Here is a 17,407-nt window from a genome sequence, read left to right on the forward strand (position 1 = left end):
ACACAGTTGAAAACCTGCATGTAATTTTTGACTCCCTCCCTTCCCCCAAATAGTAATTCTATGCTTGGTATTTGGCTTCCATAATTCAATGTGGTCTTTGTGACATTCATCAAGAGCGATGGGTTGTTGTGTTCTATAACATTCATAATTAATAGTATTCCATTGTACAATATGATTATTCTATAATTCCAATATCTACTTCTTTGCCAATTTGTGGATTTTGCCCAGCTTTTTAGCAGTACAAATGAGTATTCTTAATTGGATTATACACATTTTTGTTTGATGTATTATCTGGAGTGGAACTGATGGGTTACAGAATCTGAGGCTATTCAACGGAAGTAGATATTACCCAACAGGTTTGCAAAGCGGTCATTCCAGCTTACGTTCCCACTGCAAGGATGCAAGAGTTCCAGTTGTTCCCTGTCCTCACCAACATTTGTTCTCATCAGTTGTTTTAAATTTAGCCACCCAGGTAGGCAGAGCCCATACAGTTCGCTGCTAAATTGCTCTGCCTCCCATAGAGAAGATTCCATACTTACATAATATCCTGTCACAGACAAAAGCAAAAAACCAACTAGCAAAGCACATTTAAGTTTCCCTTTCCCATCGTACTGGAACACTTATCTTTTTCTCCCTGACTCTGCTTTTCCACAGCTTTTTTTTCTAATCTCTCTGTGGTGAGTCTACGGCATATTATTGGCTATCTATAATTATGATCTGTTATTAATTTCTGACATATCATCTGATTAGAACTTATTAATTCTTTACATGCCCATGATACGCTTGCCTGGGCCAAAGCATGTCAAACAAGTTTTATTCGTGCAGCTTGAAAAACTCAGCCTACCCAGCACAGATTCCTTTGACTGGTGATGATCACACAATCTTTCTTCCACCCTTGCAGTGAAACCAGTGGGCATGTGAGAGGTAAAGTGAAGATAACACTTAAAAGGCTGTCTGTGACTGCTTCAAGCCCAGACAAAGGCATGTGGGCACCCCAAGCAGGATAATAGTTTCATGCCCTAATCAAACCAAGGCTCTTAAACTATTTGTACAACTTTTCTTTAAAGGAGATGCTTGCTGGTTTGTTGAAAAAGAGTTGAGAAGGAGGGCCACAGCTGCAGATTATCATCCCCTCTGCAATCCTGAGCAGCTCCGCTCTGGTCCCAACTTGATGAAAGCTCACTCGCCATGTAACCAGGCACAGCATCTCTAGCTGGAGCTCCGAAGCACCTAATTGTTGCTGGGCCATGCCCCTTCAAGGTCTCACTGCTTTCGGTGCATTACAGCATTCCTTCCAACTACATCCAATACTCTCCCCAATATGCATTCCACTATTTACACTTTTCTTATTTTTTTTTAACATTTCCAAAGACGTTTTAGAGTCCCTGAAGGTTGATATTCTGGGCCACTCCTTGGCTGGCTGGCTATTTAACATGATTCAGATTGAAGGAGGAAAACCAGCTATTTTACCCGAAGATCAGGGTCTTTCTCAGCTGCATGACATAGTACACGACCTTGCCAACACCGCCTTCCCCCCATCACCAGGTTCTACTTGAACTTTACGGTAGTAGGAATTCAATTAGTCTAAAATTGGTATAATGTAACTTTGGGAGTATGTCATGTACTAGCAGTTACTTATAGTATTCAATCATTATAACTCTTGGGAGGTGTTTCAATGGAATAATAAAGAGCATGGGTTTTGGAGCTGAAGGGATCTGGGGTGAAACTTGACCTCGTCACTTAACTAGTTAAGGCATCACCTTTATGACTCCGATTAGATTTGACTCTGTAAGATGGAAACAGTAACAGCACCAGCTCTTGGGGTTGATGCAAGGATGTAATGAGATGTTAGTAAGTCACTGTTATTATCTCATGTTGCAAAGAAATGGAGACTTGGCAAGTTGAACATGACCAGGACCACATACTTCATACATGGTCGCGATGGGATTCTAACCCAGAGTGAGAATTACCACCAGCCAGTCTGACAGCTTTAGCACCACTGAGTTGACATTCAATGTCAACAGTACAGAACTCTGAGAGAAGTTAGTGGAGAGTCTGGCAGTTGATTTCAGGCAAGGTCATTGGGTCTCTTTGAGCACAGTCTTTCAACCAGATGGCCTTTGCTCCATCTTTGAAACACGTAACGGAGACGAACCTTAATACACGCTTTACTAAGGTGTCATCTACTTCAGTTCTATCAAACATGGAAATAATAAAAACCTACCATGAATTAATTTATATGTGCCTGAAACCATCTCAGTTCTTCATAATTACCACTTTATTTCATAAATGCTATCCCTTTCACAATCGAGTCTTTTTTTAAGACTACCTTTTTCAGGAAATGCCAACAGCCTGAGAAATCATGTCAGGTTCATCGATCGCCCCACGAGAAGTTGAGAAGATGAGTTCAAACTGTAACTTGGGAGGGTCGGGTCCCAGGGGCCTCTGATCAGATGCCGTAGACACATGGGACAACATCCCGGTTCAGAATGACCCAGGGGCAGCTCTGCAGGGGCGGACTAACACTCACTGGGACCCGGAGCCACCAAGTCCCGGTTCGGGGGCCAGGAACTGTCTCATGTGTAGAAGCCGGTTCCAAAAGTGCAATCGGAGTCCATTTTTTATAACATTTAACTTTCTAATATGCTTCTCCTCGTCAAATTAAGACGGGGGGAGAAAAAGAAAAAAAATGCAGTAGGAAACTACAAAATAGTGCTAGGATCAAATCTAAGACTGCTGGTTTAATTAAATCAATAAACATTTAGTAGATATCCAATATGTGCTGGGAACTGGGGATTAAAAAACTAAGTAAGTTATTTTCTTTGACCGTGTTAGATTAGCCACATAATGGGACAGAATGATATGTAAGCGACTAATCAGAACACAGCAGAGAGGGTCTATAATGGAGTTAACTACGAGGTATAAAACGTGTGAGGAGAGGTGTAGTCTCCATCCCGTCATGACCGAAGAACAAATAAATGTGACCGGGGCAGTTGGAACCAAGGGAGCAGCTCCAAAATCTGCTCCCAGGACCCGAGTCCCAGGAGAAAGACTCTCGCACTCCAGTCTTTACTTTCCTGACTCTCCAACATACTATTAAGCAATGGTCTTTTGTAAGATAAGGCCCTTCATGACCCCTCCCTGTGCCAGAAAGTGTGTGAGCCTCTCTCACAGTTCACAGAAGCCCCAAAGGAGAGTCACGGTGTTGGAGTCCAAGGCGCCGAGGCCCATTAACAGAGGGCACTTTTAAGAGTATGGAGCGGGCCTGTTTAACAGCATTCTTGACACCGTGTACAAGGCAGCTGCCTGCTTCCTCGCAGGAGTTGCTGTGGTCCTGAAACAGAGGGGCTTCCAGTGCCCCAAGAAGTGCCCCACCAGAGGATGCCGGAGATGACTTCCCTACCTGACATCAGCAGGGTCTTCGGTGACCAGCACGTCGGTCTTGCAGCTAGCCAGCGGGTTGATGGACAGCTCCACAGGCGGAACCACGAAGCTTTTGCTGACCGGAAGCCAGAGTCCTTGGCCCAAGCTGAAAGTAGACCTGCAATGTAAGAGTTTCCATTGGGGAACTCCCTAGGAAGCAGAGTGAAAACAGAAGAAACGGGTCCCTTCCCCCCATTCCTTCCCAGGCCCTTTCTCACTTCCCCACCCAACTAAGTCCCCTCCATTCTCCAAGGCACAATCTGGGCCCACTTTGCTCACACTGGGGTGGCCATTTCCTAAACCTCTTAATCACGCAGCCCATGTGTGTGCAGGTCCTGATTCCCAGTACACAGTGGGCTCTGCGATGACACGGCCCCTTTTAGCTCTGTTCTCCCAAGCGGTCCTGGCGTGCGGCAGAGCTCCCTAAGTGACGACTTAGTCAGCAGGGTGTCTGCACAAAGGTTACAGGCACAGACTCTGAATCTGTCTGAACCAAAATCTGATTTCCAGTTCTGCCACTTAATTTGCTGTATGCCTTTATCAGCTTAAGTATTGACATTTCACACCAGATTTCATGGAGGTAGCAGGAGCAGGTTCTACAGTTACAGAATATTTTTAAACCGCTAGAAAATCAATAATGCCTTTTCCAGTTTAAGTACCTGAGTCTTTAAGTCTAGATGCCACCCAGATAAGAATTAGATCTCCATAGTAACCTGGGCCACGGTGGTGCATCTGGGCCAACGAGAGCTCCTCTGTGCTCATGACAGCCCGGGAGGGCCCAGGTTCGACCACCTAAGCACGTGTGGCCACACCTCCCTAGCAGACCCCTCTCCGTGCCCCAGCAGCATGTCCCAACAGGATTCTCAACTCACCTGAGAATCTTTTCAGGGGCTTGCTCCCCGGTCACCAAATCATAGCCCCTTTCAAGTGTGGTATAAGGCCAAGGCCTGCAGGAAGAATCGCAGGAGGAAAAGAAAAGGAGACAGGAGATGATATCAGTCAGAAGCAGGTAGAATTCACATGTGAACATTGCCTAAGAGTAGCTATATAACAGAACCAAATGTTGCAGAAGTAATTATCGGGTGAGACTCTGTATATTATAAAAGAATGTCTCCATTTTATAGGAGGACTCAGCACTTTAAATTCCACTTTGTCCATTTTAGAGGTACGTATAAAACACTGATTCTCTTTATCAGTCCCCTTTAGGAAGCGGTTTGGGAGGGGGAGTTAAACTTCAGCATTTGTTCTCTGGAAGAGTCATCACGGACCTTGAATACTAAAGTGTGATTCAGTGGGAAATAGGATTCACTTCCATCGGGTTTTGCAGAGATAAGACTGTTACAGAGAAAGAGTCCTCTTCGTGGAATGTTGTGGGGCCTCTGGTAACAGCACAGAGAAGGTGGGGATGGTCCTTCCCTGCCCCTGCCCCTGCCCCAGCCCGGACGCCCTTCGCCACTCACCCTTCACTCTGTCCCCAGTCACTGCGCACACAGAGATGCCTGTGGACTGGGTCAGGGGCATAGCCTTCATGACAGCTACACTCTCCTGTAAGCAAAAAGAGAAAACATTCCTGTGAAGTACTGCCTGCTCAGAATAGTCTTCTCCCCTGGTTTCCTTGCTTTCTCAGAAAATAGAGTGAGCGGCCTCATTTTTCAAAAGGCCCGTGGGGAGAGGGTTTGCTGGTCTACTCGCCACGGCTGCTGCTAAAGAGTTTATTCATTTGCTCATTCACTCACTCATTCAACAAATCCCGACCACAACGCCCTGCTAGGCTCTCTGCTTGGCACTGGAGACACAGAGAGCAAGGTACAGCCCAGCTGCTGAAGGAGCTCATGGCTTCACGAGGGGAAAAGAAAGTGACCTGGTGCCACAAATGAAGGGCCTATATTCAAATACTTAAGTTACGATAAAGTGCATTTGTACTAAATGTGTTATCAGAAAATTGAATTCTCTCCATGTGAATAATCAATCCGTGTTCATTCATAAGCCCAAAACAACCTGTTAACTTCCTACAAATATTTTTTATTTCCCCTTTTGGAAAAATTGTTTTCATTTACTATCTCCAGATTTTATTTTGTTTTTTTGTTGTTGCCAGCTTACTTTAATTGGTTTTCCTCTCCTCTTCTCCCTTCCTTTGCTCTCTTGTTCCTTTCCATCCGCCCACCTATTCACCTATCCATCTGACCATCCATCCATCCACCCACCCATCCATTCATCCACCCGTGTGTTCATATATCATTTTTCCCCCGGCCATGTCTTTAGCTTGGTTGCATGAATTCTTGCCAGCATCCTACTCCACATTACGTGTACTCCTCCCATCAGGCAAACTCACTTGGGGTGGTGAATCAATGTCTCATTTCCTAGTATATCTTCAGAGTTCAGAATCCTGGAAGGGCTTTCAGAAGCTCTCTGTCTTGCTCCACTGTAGACTCCTTAAGGTTCTGATTACATGGAAATCAAAATAGTCTAAAGGTGCACTCTAAAGGTGCATTTGTAAAATGTTCACAGGTGCTTGACCAAGATTCTATGTATTACAAAATGTCTGGGAAACGCTACGGCCTTTCTCAGAGCCCATGGAGTGTGATTCCGCATGGGGGTGACGCATCTGCCGTTCTCCGCAAACGCACTTCACCTTGGGAAGCTTGCTGGTGGAGCCAGTCACAGGGTTAGCATTCTGGGGAACACACCTTGGACAGTGCTGGTGGGAAGGGCCCTGGTTTAGCTCACTGCCTAGAACAGAGCAGGCGCTCACCACTGTGGGTTGAATGAACAATGACGTCATGGCTCCAGTGCATTTACACACCACTGCTGTCAAGTCGCCTTCTCTCCGGTCTTCTGGTGGTCACACTCACGCGCACCCCAGATGAACCCACAGTTCTTCAGTCTCACAGGCATTCGATGTGGTCTGACCCGAGAGTTTGCAAACCGTGTTTCTCAGAAATGTATATAGTGCAGTGGGGGAGATTTAGGGACTTTGCAACTTTCAGATTGTAATTTTCCTTAAAAATTATTTTAAAACCTCTTATAGTCACAACTAAAGGCGAAACACTCGGCCTGTTACATGCTAGAACTTAGGACACTGGAGAGCATCTTCACATTACGTTTTATGCAGGCCTCATTAAAAATCAAACCTCCTGTCACCTTTGTGTCACTGAGGAGGACACTGAGATGGTGCGTCGAGGTGCTAACAAGCCTACGCTGTTCACAGCTATGTCTTACGAATCAGGATTTTCCCAACCTTGTGCTGCCCACACAAAACACGGCAGTGACTGACACCAGGGTCGCCCAAGTTGTACAATTATCACCCATCACTCCTGATTTCAAAATGTTTGTATTCATCAAGTAACATATTGCTTTCACTGATTCACTGTAAATGTTACACATTTGGCCTTATACAAAGTATTCTGAGTGTTAAAAAAAAACCCTCTCGTTTGTTTTATATACTACAATGCCACTGAATCTTGGTAGCCCTCGCATTAGCAAATGTCTGGCAATCAGTCTGGCCTTAATAAATGTTAGCTGAGCAAGGTGGTAAGACAGACTAGGGGGTGAAGAAGGAGTCAGAGATAGTGTTTGAAATACTCAGAATCAGGTTGTTAAGAGACAGAAGGAGAGACGAGCAGACAGCGAGATCTACCTTCCCCTTCCCAGGATGCCTGGGAAATCAGGAGAGAGCTGCCCGCAGGCAGGGATGGTCACTGCCACCCTCCCCTCCGGCATCATGCTGGCGCCGTCCACGGAATGTGGGCGCTCTAAGTACATGCGACCTAACGAATGATTGTTCCTGGAGGTAAAACTAATGGAAGGGAGGGCCGAAATCCTTGAGATTCGGATCAGAATAATTTGCCAAAGTGGGAGGGGTAGGAGTCACTAATGATGTGTTAAAATGCAACAGTCCCTTCATGAAATATTCACCACGTTAAACGTGTCTAATACCAAAGATTAAAAGTCCTGGGATTTGTCCTCGAGACTCCCAGGACTGATTTATGAGCTGCCACAAGCCACAGTCCTCCTGATTCATAATGGGAGAGGTAGAAGGGTTACCTCCGGCACAGGGGCGGGGAGTCAGGCTGGGGCTCGCGAGGAGGGCTGCTGGGAAAGGGCAACAGCTGGGGCACCTGTCTCTCCTATCAGTGACCCTGCCCGAAAGGGCACAGGTCACTTTCCCTTTCCCTCCCTCCCCTTGGGAATATTAGTGAGAGTGAAAAATCTATGCAAGGATGCTGTTCTATTTTCCTTTCTTTCCCATGTGCTTACGAGGCAAATTTCCCCTGCCTCTGAATGGCTCATTAATTACTGATGCTCATTATACAACAAATATGTATTTTGCAAATGAGAGGCGGCCACCCTGGAGGCCCCCCTAAGGCTGCCTGGAGAACGGGGGAGCCAGGCAGAGGGAGAAGTGCACGAATGTGGGCGGCAGACAGGCCTGGATTCCAGTCCTCCCTTTCTCTCTCCCTAGACATGCGGTCTTGGGAAACGCACCTGACTTTCCCGGACCCAGTTCTGCCATCTATAGGCTGGGAGTGGTAGCACTGGCACGCTCACAGAGCTGAGGTCAGGCTACACTGAAGTAGTGAAGGGTGAAGCTCACGGTTCAGGTAGATACATTTGTTTCCTCCCCTTTCCCTTTCCCTGCATTCTGACATATGCTGACACGTTAATTCTAGGGACTTTGTCTAACTGATTTGCTCCTTGCTACACCTTAGTTTCCCCATCCGCACAATACAAAATTGGAGTAGATGTTCCTTAGTCCCGAGCACCAACGAGAGTCCGTTGCTTGAGGTGATTTTCCAACTCACTAACCCCTGCTTTCTGGACACGTGGTTTTAGCCTGAGCTCTGATCTCTCCCAGCAGTTGGGCCAGGTGTCTGCAGCGAGGTTTCCGTCAATGCCACGACTGTAGGCTTTATCGAGCTCCATTCCCATTTCCCTGGCTCAGCCTACTCTCCACTACTTGCACCTGAGCATTTCGTTCTCGCGAGATGCCAGCCTCTGACTGCCAGAGCTTAGGACTGAACCCTTGCCTGGGCGAGGCCTCGCTACAATCCTGCCTCTGCGTACGCAAGGCAGCCAGGCTGTCAAAGAACAGCTCCAGGGGCACAGGGTGACCAGGTTCCCATGCTCCGCACCCCTGTCACTATGAAAGCTCCTTCAAGGAAGGGATCACATCCATCTTGCTCACCACTGCATCCAGCACCTGCTGCACTGCCCGGCACCTCAATAAAGAAGGGGGTGCATTTCACAATCATAATGCCTATGCCATCAGGACAGGGAAACACTTTTTTTTTTTAAATTTGCCTGTTTTCCCTACTAGCCTGGGAGTTTCTTGATCACAGAAACCTTGCCTTAATCATCTCCATATCCTACTAATTAGTACAGTACCTGGTGAAGGGTAGGCAATGTATTTGTTAAATGAGTGGATAGACGGGTGAGCTAGTGAATATATAAATATATTCTAAGTCTCATAAATTCAGGCAGACTTCATTTAGAATAATGACAGATCTGCTGAAGACTAAAAAGAATTTTCTTACATCCATGGTATTTGCCAAGGAAATGAAAAGTGTAAACGTGAGTGCTGATAAAATGTCTGAAATAGAATTCTATTTCATATCAGAGCAGAAAAAGCTCTCAGAGATCATCTAGTTCAAAGAGGCCTGGCTCCATTTTTCAGAAGGAGAAAACAAGCTCAGAGAGGAAAGGCGTTAGGACAAATCCCTGGACTTGCCTCTGGACTGGGCAGGATTAGAACCCAGGACTCTTGGCTGTGACCTTTCACTGAACTGGTGGTCTCAACCCTTCAACATTATCACTGGCAAGATTTCCTAGGAATTTCCCCCATCCCCTTGGTACTCCTCTGACGTGTCTGAGCTTCCTATAATGACAATGTATTGCATTTACAAACTGGAATTTAAAAAAAAATTAATATAATGAATTTGAAATATTCTTAACAGATTAAAAACACACATTTATATGTGATTGATACCACAGAACTTACAAAAACAGTTTAATCTCTTCATTAAAGTGGTTCCCATAGGCAAATTCACTTAAATAGATTGTCATCATGCTGGTAACTAGAACTCTATTATCAGCTGTAGATGAGTTGCAATGGTTCAAAAATATTTACTCTTTATGTCTCCTAGGTTCCACTAATTGAATTCTCATTTTTTGTTACATGCATTCTCACTTCATTCATGCTTGGGATAGAAAATAACAGAATCCCTCAATCACAAACAGTCTGAGTTACAAGATGTATGGGGTTCCCCTAAATCACTTTGGAGCAGACCGTGCCTTCCTGGGAATCGTGGAAGGCTGGCGGGCTGGTGTAACGGTTCACACCGTGGGTACTGGAATCATCTGGCTTTGGATTTAAATCAGGATTTCCTGCCTCTCGGCACTTACAAGTTGTGTGAACTTGACCAAGTCGCCTCACCTCTCTGAGTTTGTTTCCTCATCTGCAATGGGTGGTATCACCTATCTGGGGCAAAGGCCGGTGATGTATGAGAAAAGTCCTCAGAGGCCTCTCTGGCACATTTCTTCTGGCTGAAAACATCATAACTATCGTTTGTTACTATCGTCCTTGAATGCAAGGGGCCGATGTGGTGTCTTGTCGCAGTGGAAAGAGAAAATGCTTTCGAGATGAAGGATGGTCTCTGTTTCAGCGTATGCCCTTTGTGAAGAAAGGGGCCTCAGATTCCTTATCTGAGGACTAAAGTTGCAAATTGGAGCCGCTTTAATGAAGTAATCTGCAAGGCCATCCCTGTGTGGCTGGAACCAGCACCTGTTGCCTTTCTCTGTGGTTCCTCCTATTGACAGAGACAGGCACAGAGGCCTCGGGCTTCGAGCATCGGCCAGGGGTGCTTGCCCGCCCTGTCCCCGCCCCACCCTGCTCAGAGGAGCTCGTCACCTGCCCCGAGGGAGCTAGATAAGCACAAAGCCTTCTTCCCAAGTCAGCCTGGCCGTCTGGCTCCTCTCCTCCCACCTGTCATCCTCCTGTGATTCCATTTTCACTTGCTTCCAACTCGGTCATCACTTATCATCAGAGGCCAGAGACACTGGCTGCTGTTCACTTTCTTATTTACTCTTCTTGTCGCTGTGGCTTGGAAAGACACCTCCCCTCCCTGGGCCCCCAGAGCACTAAGGAAGTGTGCAAGGCACCCTTTCCTGTTCAGACTCTGAGGGGGTGACCTACCTAGAGCCTCTTCACTTCTGTGCTGCTGGGGTCCAGCTCAGGGCCAGGCATTGATGGGGGACGTACGGGCTAGCCATAATGTGACCAGGGGCCTGCTTTGTCCTAGGACTCATGGAAGACACTGAAATAAGTTATTGTATGTCATCTCACAGGTCACACCCATGACTAGTACAATGTGGAAGGTGTCCCCATTGGGAAATAAGAAAACCGAAGCTCAGACTTGACTAGTCACTTGCCCAAGGTCATAGTCAGGTCTTCAAAGCTCAGGATTTTCACATAATCACAAGACATCACAATAATGGGCATAACCCTAAGGGCAAGAGAAATGAGAGCTGCCTTTAATTTTGACAATGATCATGTGTTAGACCATAACAGTAAAAGAAGAAAGCAACCTCTAATCTCATCTTGCTGATTTCTGAAATTTCACTATATATAAAGATTAGGAATTGTTCTTCCAAATAGCCACTGTTCAAATGAAAATACTTTATGCAGGGCTGTACTGAATCCATAATACCTATATAACAAAGGGCAGTTGCACTGATTTTCTACTAGTAGGGGTCAGACACAGGGGTAACATCATACCCTCTGCTAATTGAGCATCTACTATGTGTTGACCTTAGCCACATACTTTCTGGTATCCATGACAACACAGGGAGGAAAGCTTATTGGCTCCACTTTAAATAACACGAAGCTGAGGCTTGGAGAGGGTGAGTAAGCTGCCAAAGGTTATGAAGAGAAGAGTGAACATCCCAGCCCAGCATCTTTCTGATTCTTCCTTCCCAAGCTATGTGGCTACTCTTAGGGGGAATGCTTTGCAAAAGATGGAAAAGGGCACAGAACTAGGAAATCAGGGGTTTTGAAGGTAAATCTACCCTGTGGAAGACTGAATTATTGGTGTCAGGTCCTCATTTCTTTATAGTAGTAGTCTGCATTCATACTCTTGCCACAGCTGATGGTGAGAAGAATACAATATCTTCCCCAGGCTTCGTGTTCAGGCTTGCCACGTGACTCGATCTGTCCAACGGGATGTGGCGGTCAGGATGTAAGCTCAGGTTTAAATTGTGCAGTGTGGCTAGGCTTGCTCTCCTGTGTCCCTGCCTCTTGCCAGGAGCAGACCGTGTTCCAAGTAGCAGGTGATCAAAGGAGGATAAGGGGCATGTGGAACGGAGCTGGATACCACGTGAACTGGGAGCTGAGGTCCGATTAGATCAGCCCAGCCAGATTGTAACAAACAGCAAAACGCTTACAGTTGTTCGCAACAAAGTGTTGTTGTTTGTTAGGCAGCATGAGTGTAGCTAAAGTTGCACCTTAGACATATATATCACCATCTCCATGAATAATGGTCCTGCTTTCTTCCCAAACTGGAAACCTTAGAAACGTCTTTAACTGGACTCTAACTGTTTTACCCACAACATGCAAATGGTAGCTGAGTCCCCCGGATTCGATCTCTTTGTTGTCACTCGGACCCACCGTTTTCCACCTGCCCACACCGCCACTGGCCTGGTGTGGGCCCTCAGCGTTGCCCATGAGCACGGCCATGGAAAAAGCCTTATCACTGGGGACCTGCTCTCATTGCCCCCCTCTAAACTCACTGGATGCCAGTTATCTTCCCAAAGAACAGCTGCACCCACGGCTCATCCGAAACACCCTCAGTGGCTGTCAGCTGCTTTCAGAGTGGAGTTCATACACCCTAGTCTCACATTCCAAGCCCTTCATGACTGGCCTCTGCCAATCTTCCCAACCTCACCAATTACTCTTCCTCCTTTGTACCTTTCATGCTCCAACTTCCCCTGGGTTTGGTCACCAGAACAGAACCATCTGAGACCCACCTGCAGACTGGCACCTGCTCCTTGCAGCAGGTCTGCCCTGAGAAAAGCAGAGCTTGTGAACAGGAGAGGGGCAGGTTCAACAGAGGGGAGACTATGGGTTGAGAGCAACTAAGAGGTGAGGGGAAAGTTAAGTGGTAGAATGATTCCTTGGTAAAGGAATGAGATGATCTGGGCAGTTTGAAATGCCAGCAGTATCACCAGGAAATACATTTTATAATGCTGACCCCTGGGCAACCTGGAGCAAATCATTTTACTTTTCTTGGCCTCAGTCTCTCATCTGTAAGATGAATTGCTAGTAATCAGAGATACCCAAATACCCTCCCAACCTGTATTCAAATTCTAGTCCTCATTCCCTCCTCCAACATGCTCTAGTCTTATCTTTTGAAGTCAGGATCCCCCTAGGGGCTGGAGGAGAGGACGGGATATGGGTGGCAGGCTAGGGCTAGGAGTTGGGGAGGCAGAAACACAGGATGGAAGGAAAGTAATAAGAGAATAGAATTCAGACACGTATGAAGTGTGAATGACTTCTTTAGAGGTCTACACAGCCAAACGTGCTGTGTGACCTGGGGCAGGTCCCCTCCCTCCCTGGGTCTCAACTTATCTATCTGTATAGTAAACAGTTTGGTCTTGATGACATCTAGGCAACCTCCCTTGGCCATCTCTGTTGTCCCCTTTTTCCTCATGCTGCTGGAATAAGACATTTCAGCCTTGTTCTTCTCAAAGCACTTGAGAAAACTTGGACACCAGCATTCCAGCTGCTGGCCCCTCGTTGTAATCCACCAGCATACCTCTGGGAGCCAGAACAAGAAAAACAACAGAGGCCAAAAGGTTTTGGTGGCACAGACAGGTGATCGGATCTGATGGAGATCAGAGTCCTTAATTGAGGCTACATGAAGACTAATTGGGATTGACCCAGCTCACGTGGGCAGCCATGTGGGGTGGCCCGGGCTCTGAGAAGCCACCAGCCAGGTCACACCAGGCCCCCAACTTCAGGCTCTCAACCAGGGTGACCCCGCTCCACTGGCTCCATTCTCTCTCCTCCTAGCCTCCTCCATCTCTGGGTGCACCATTCGCACAATTATGTGCAAATTCGTGCTGGGAAGAAAAGCATGTGGGTAAGAGTCTCCCTGAAAATTATGGTTGATCGAGGAGGGAGGAGGGTAAAGAAACCTCACTACTAGCCTGCAGCAGATACAAATGCAGACGTCTCCAACATCCAGGAAGGATCTGGGATTGACTAATCTGGGATTGGTTGAAACAGTTGTATCACAGTTCCAGCTGGCCAATCAGGGATTCCTGACACAGATGCACAGAGTGGGGCCTGCTGGGTGGGGGTCACCCTCTCTGAACCTTCCCCACCCTTCACCCCAGAGCTCTGCATCATCCACGCTGCTCAGGTGAACATGGGAGGGTTGGGCGGGGGGGCACGGGATACAGCCTGGTGAAGGGGATCAGCATTGGCCTGGGAATCAAAAAGACCTGAGGCTGAATCCTTGGTCTACTATGTATGACCTGAGTATCCTGGATAAGTCCTTGTACTTCTCTGAGCCCCAGTTTCTGCATCAGAAAATGGGCATCCTAAGCCCAACTTTAAAAACTGTCAGAAGGATCTGAGACATATTACAAATAATCGATTACCACATCCATTGCCAGACAGGGAGGCAGCATTCAGTAAGTGGAGGCATTGCTATGGTTGTTGTTGCTGTTACTACTCTTACTGCCAGCACTGCAGTCATCGTTGTTGCTGTTGCCCAGGCTGGGCAAACCCTGGCCCTGACCTCCCCGGTTTGTTGCCCTTGTCCCTGCTGGTTGCAACTCCCCTCCTGAGCTTCCTGCTGTTAGTTCTTCTCTTCTCCTCACATGGTTCTTACCTCATTCCAATTCAGATCTGACTTCTTCAGACCACTTTTTGTTCTCTGGACCACTCCTCTGTGCCTCGCATGGTGAGGGGTCAGGGCACAGCAATGCATCCCCCCAGTTCTCTGCCTTCCAGTGGCTGACACTGGAGGGCGGAGACTGAGAGGGAACTGCATCACTAGCACATGGTGTGGTCACAAGCTGTGACTTGCGATGGAGGGGGAGTGTGTGCAAAGGGCCCCAAGGTCAGGACACATCAGGGAAGAGGAAGAGTAATAAGAACGAGGGGACACTGAGATTCCCAACTGCCAGACAGTGTTGGAAGTTATTTATATTGACTCATGTGACCCCCATGACAAGCCTATGTTAATAGGTTCTATTTTCAGCCCCTTCTTCCAGATGAGGAGACTGAGGCCCAGAGGGGTTAAGTAACTTGCTTGCCTAAGGTCAAAATGCTAAGAGGGTCAGAGCCAGGACTGGAATCCAGCCAGCCTGGTTCCAGAAACCCAGGCTGTACTTCGTTTCTCTCCAGGGGAAGGAGTTTTCCAGACACAGGCAACGACAGGTGCAAAAGTAGGTCACAGTGTGAATGGGAAATTGTAGGCCCTTCTGTTTCTCCGAATCAGCGGGGTCCCCGGATCAGCTGCATCAGCAAGAGCCGGAGGGTTTAAGAGACACTGAGGAACCCTGCCCTAGTTCTGCAGGGGTGAGGCAACAGCCTCTGGGAACGCTCCATGTCCCCTCTGCAAAAACAGTCATTCTCAAATGATGAGTCCAAGAATTGTGCATGGAGAGAGGCAGTTTACAGCAGAGCAGATGGGCACCGGACTCAGAAAAGGGTTTGCACTCTGCATTTGTTACCCAATGTCGCCACGACTTTGTATTTCCTGTATCTGGCCATGACTCAGTTTCCTCAGTTCTACAGTGAGGTTAGTCATGCCTACCCCATCACTGAACAACATGAATGATGCTCTATTCTTCGTATGGGCTCCACAAATATAACCTGTTCTCGCTATGGTTATGATCAGGGAGGGAGCTGGCTGTCTTACTGTTCATGCCTAACTGTAGCCCTCGTCCTGGACCCTTTGGTTATACCCTGGTGAAAGGGAAAAGCCCAGAGCTGCTTATGGATAACATTAAGCTGACATGTTTGATCCAATTTTTCGCCTTTACTCCATCCAACCATTCTGTGACACAGGTGCTAATGTCATCCTGATTTTATGGATGAGGAAATGAAAGCTCCCAGGAATTAAAAATGACTGGCCCCTAGGACACACAGCAAGAAAGAAACAGGGTCAAGATTCAAACTCAGGTTCACTTGACTCTGGAGTCAGACCTGACAACACTAGACCAGGTAAGATAAAGGAGGTTCAGTATGACCCTGCGTCTCACTGAAAACGGCCCACCTTGGAGGCCCTCCCGGGACACTTGCCACACCTCTAGTGGAGCTCACAGGGGTACAGGTGAGACAAGGTTATGTGGTCCATGTCACTGCCATGGGCCCCTGCAGCTGTTACCCCACCAGCTAATAAGTGGCCTTTCTGAAGCCCCTTCTTCCTCTCGGTCTCCTCCTTCTTACCTAGAAGATGGAGAGCATAAGCCCTGTCCTCTCCCATTCACAAGGATGCAGTGAGGATAAAATATAGACTTAGTCTATTGAGAACACATGATGATTTATCATGCACTTGTTCCCTGCTTGAACAAAACCTGAAACAGCAAAGTGAAAAATACAAAATAAATTAAGCAGAGAGTAATTACTCATTTTGCAAAAGAGTTCTTTACAAAAGAGATGCATTGATGGCTTTTTCAAGCATCAGCTATCTTTATGAGTTTAAAACCAAATTCATTTATAAAATTAAAGTAAAAGGAGCAATTATTTTCCAGATGTGCACGGAGTACAGCGGACCACGTGCACGCGACCTGCTCATGCCCTCAGTGCCATGAAGCAGGGGAGCCAGACGCCCCTCAGATGGGACCTTTGCTTTTGTCTGGTCAGGGGCTGGAAAATGAAGAGAGCCTGTGGATAGCATGTGACTTGTGCTTGTGTTTCCGAGGGTCCCTCACTCAGAGTGACCTCAGCCTCAGCTAGACAGGCAGATGGTCAGGGTCAGGGGGAGCTTCCATGAAAACTGGAGATTTGTCATTTCCAGGTCTTTCCATCTGGAATATTATACCATTTTACATAATGTGCACATTCAGCGGAACCCAGCTAATTTTCACTTTTCTAATCTCACTGCTGATTTTATTCACATTCCTGTTCTTGCTCTCCCCCTCCTCTGGGCCTCTCTTCTTTTTTGTGGTTCTCCCCATTCCCCATGTCTGTCTTTCATTCTCCGTCTTTGTGTTTCTGTAGCTGCCTCAGTTTCTCTCTTTGGTCTCTGCTTCTCCTTCTCTTTCCCTCTGTGTGTGCTCTGTAGCCCTGGCTGTCTGTCTGCCTTTCTCTGGGCCCTGCTTTCCTTCATGGCATTGTCAGTGAAAAGACTCAGAGTTTGAGTCAGAAGCCCGAGGCAAACCTCCAGACCCGCCTTAACCTCCTCCATCCACAAAAGGGGTCAAAAAAGGAGAGACCGTCTACTTCAGGCGTTAATCTGAAGATGATGTAAAACATGGCATGTAACGGTGCCTCAAACAAAGGTTACGTTCTCCTCCTGTTAATTCCATCCCCCCCTTTCTTCTTCCTCTTTTTCTTGCTTTCTCCCATGTCCCTCCTCTTCTTCTCTCTTCCCTTCCCATCACCCCTCATTGTCTTTGCCTTGTTCTCCCACGAGCACACTCAAGCCCCGCCCCTCACCCCATGTCCTGGCCAGTCCCTGCTTCCTGGCAACAATTTAATTGAAAAAACAGTGCAAGTTCCCATCAGTTTCTCTTTTTTAAAATTGAATTAATTGGAGTGACACTGGTTAATAAAATAATATAGGTTTCAGGTGGACAGTCCTATAATACATCATCTGTATATTGGATTGTGTGTTTACCGCCCCTAGTCAGGTCTTACGAACCATTTTTACACCACCCTGACAGGTATATGACAGGGAATCATTAAAATTAAGCAGCGTGTGTCCGAGTGGCCTGCTCCAGGCTTCACTAGGGAGCTAGGATCGGCCGTTAT

At 47.0% G+C, this 17,407-nt stretch overlaps 1 protein-coding gene across 2 annotated transcripts in view; it reads right to left on the reverse strand.

Moving 5' to 3' along the window:
* ASTN2 (astrotactin 2) overlaps positions 1–17,407 on the reverse strand; it is an 821,211-nt gene that overhangs the window by 434,873 nt on the left and 368,931 nt on the right. The window contains exons 8-10 of one of the 2 annotated variants that reach the window (XM_045840430.1): positions 4,884–4,968; positions 4,296–4,370; positions 3,404–3,529 (exon numbers count right to left, since the gene is read on the reverse strand). In XM_045840430.1, the coding sequence (XP_045696386.1) occupies positions 3,404–3,529; positions 4,296–4,370; positions 4,884–4,968 (286 nt within the window). Of the gene's footprint in view, positions 1–3,403; positions 3,542–4,295; positions 4,371–4,883; positions 4,969–17,407 lie in introns of both variants that reach the window. The other variant, XM_045840429.1, reaches the window with a different exon arrangement.

This window comes from Phyllostomus hastatus, unplaced genomic scaffold (genome assembly GCF_019186645.2).
Source record: "Phyllostomus hastatus isolate PE091 unplaced genomic scaffold, TTU_PhHast_1.1 phas_contig_34, whole genome shotgun sequence".
NCBI classification, from domain to species: Eukaryota; Metazoa; Chordata; class Mammalia; order Chiroptera; family Phyllostomidae; genus Phyllostomus; species Phyllostomus hastatus.